A 200-nucleotide genomic window follows, 5' to 3' on the forward strand; every position below is an offset into this window, starting at 1 on the left:
CCACGGAAAAACCCACCATCCCCACGGAAAAACCCACCATCCCCACGGAAAAACCCACCATCTCCACGGAAAAACCCACCATCCCCACGGAAAAACCCACCATCTCCACGGAAAAACCCACCATCCCTACAGAAAAACCCACCATCCCCACGGAAAAACCCACCATCTCCATTGAAGGGACTACCATCTCCACAGAAAAC

At 53.0% G+C, this 200-nt stretch overlaps 1 protein-coding gene across 1 annotated transcript in view; it reads left to right on the forward strand.

Moving 5' to 3' along the window:
• ZAN (zonadhesin) overlaps nt 1-200 on the forward strand; it is a 63,450-nt gene that overhangs the window by 15,782 nt on the left and 47,468 nt on the right. The window contains 1 exon segment of the mRNA XM_026456664.1: nt 1-200. This exon segment is cut by the window's right edge and continues 107 nt beyond it. Coding sequence (XP_026312449.1) covers nt 1-200 — 200 coding nt within the window.

This window comes from Piliocolobus tephrosceles, chromosome 8, assembly GCF_002776525.5.
Source record: "Piliocolobus tephrosceles isolate RC106 chromosome 8, ASM277652v3, whole genome shotgun sequence".
NCBI lineage: Eukaryota > Metazoa > Chordata > Mammalia > Primates > Cercopithecidae > Piliocolobus > Piliocolobus tephrosceles.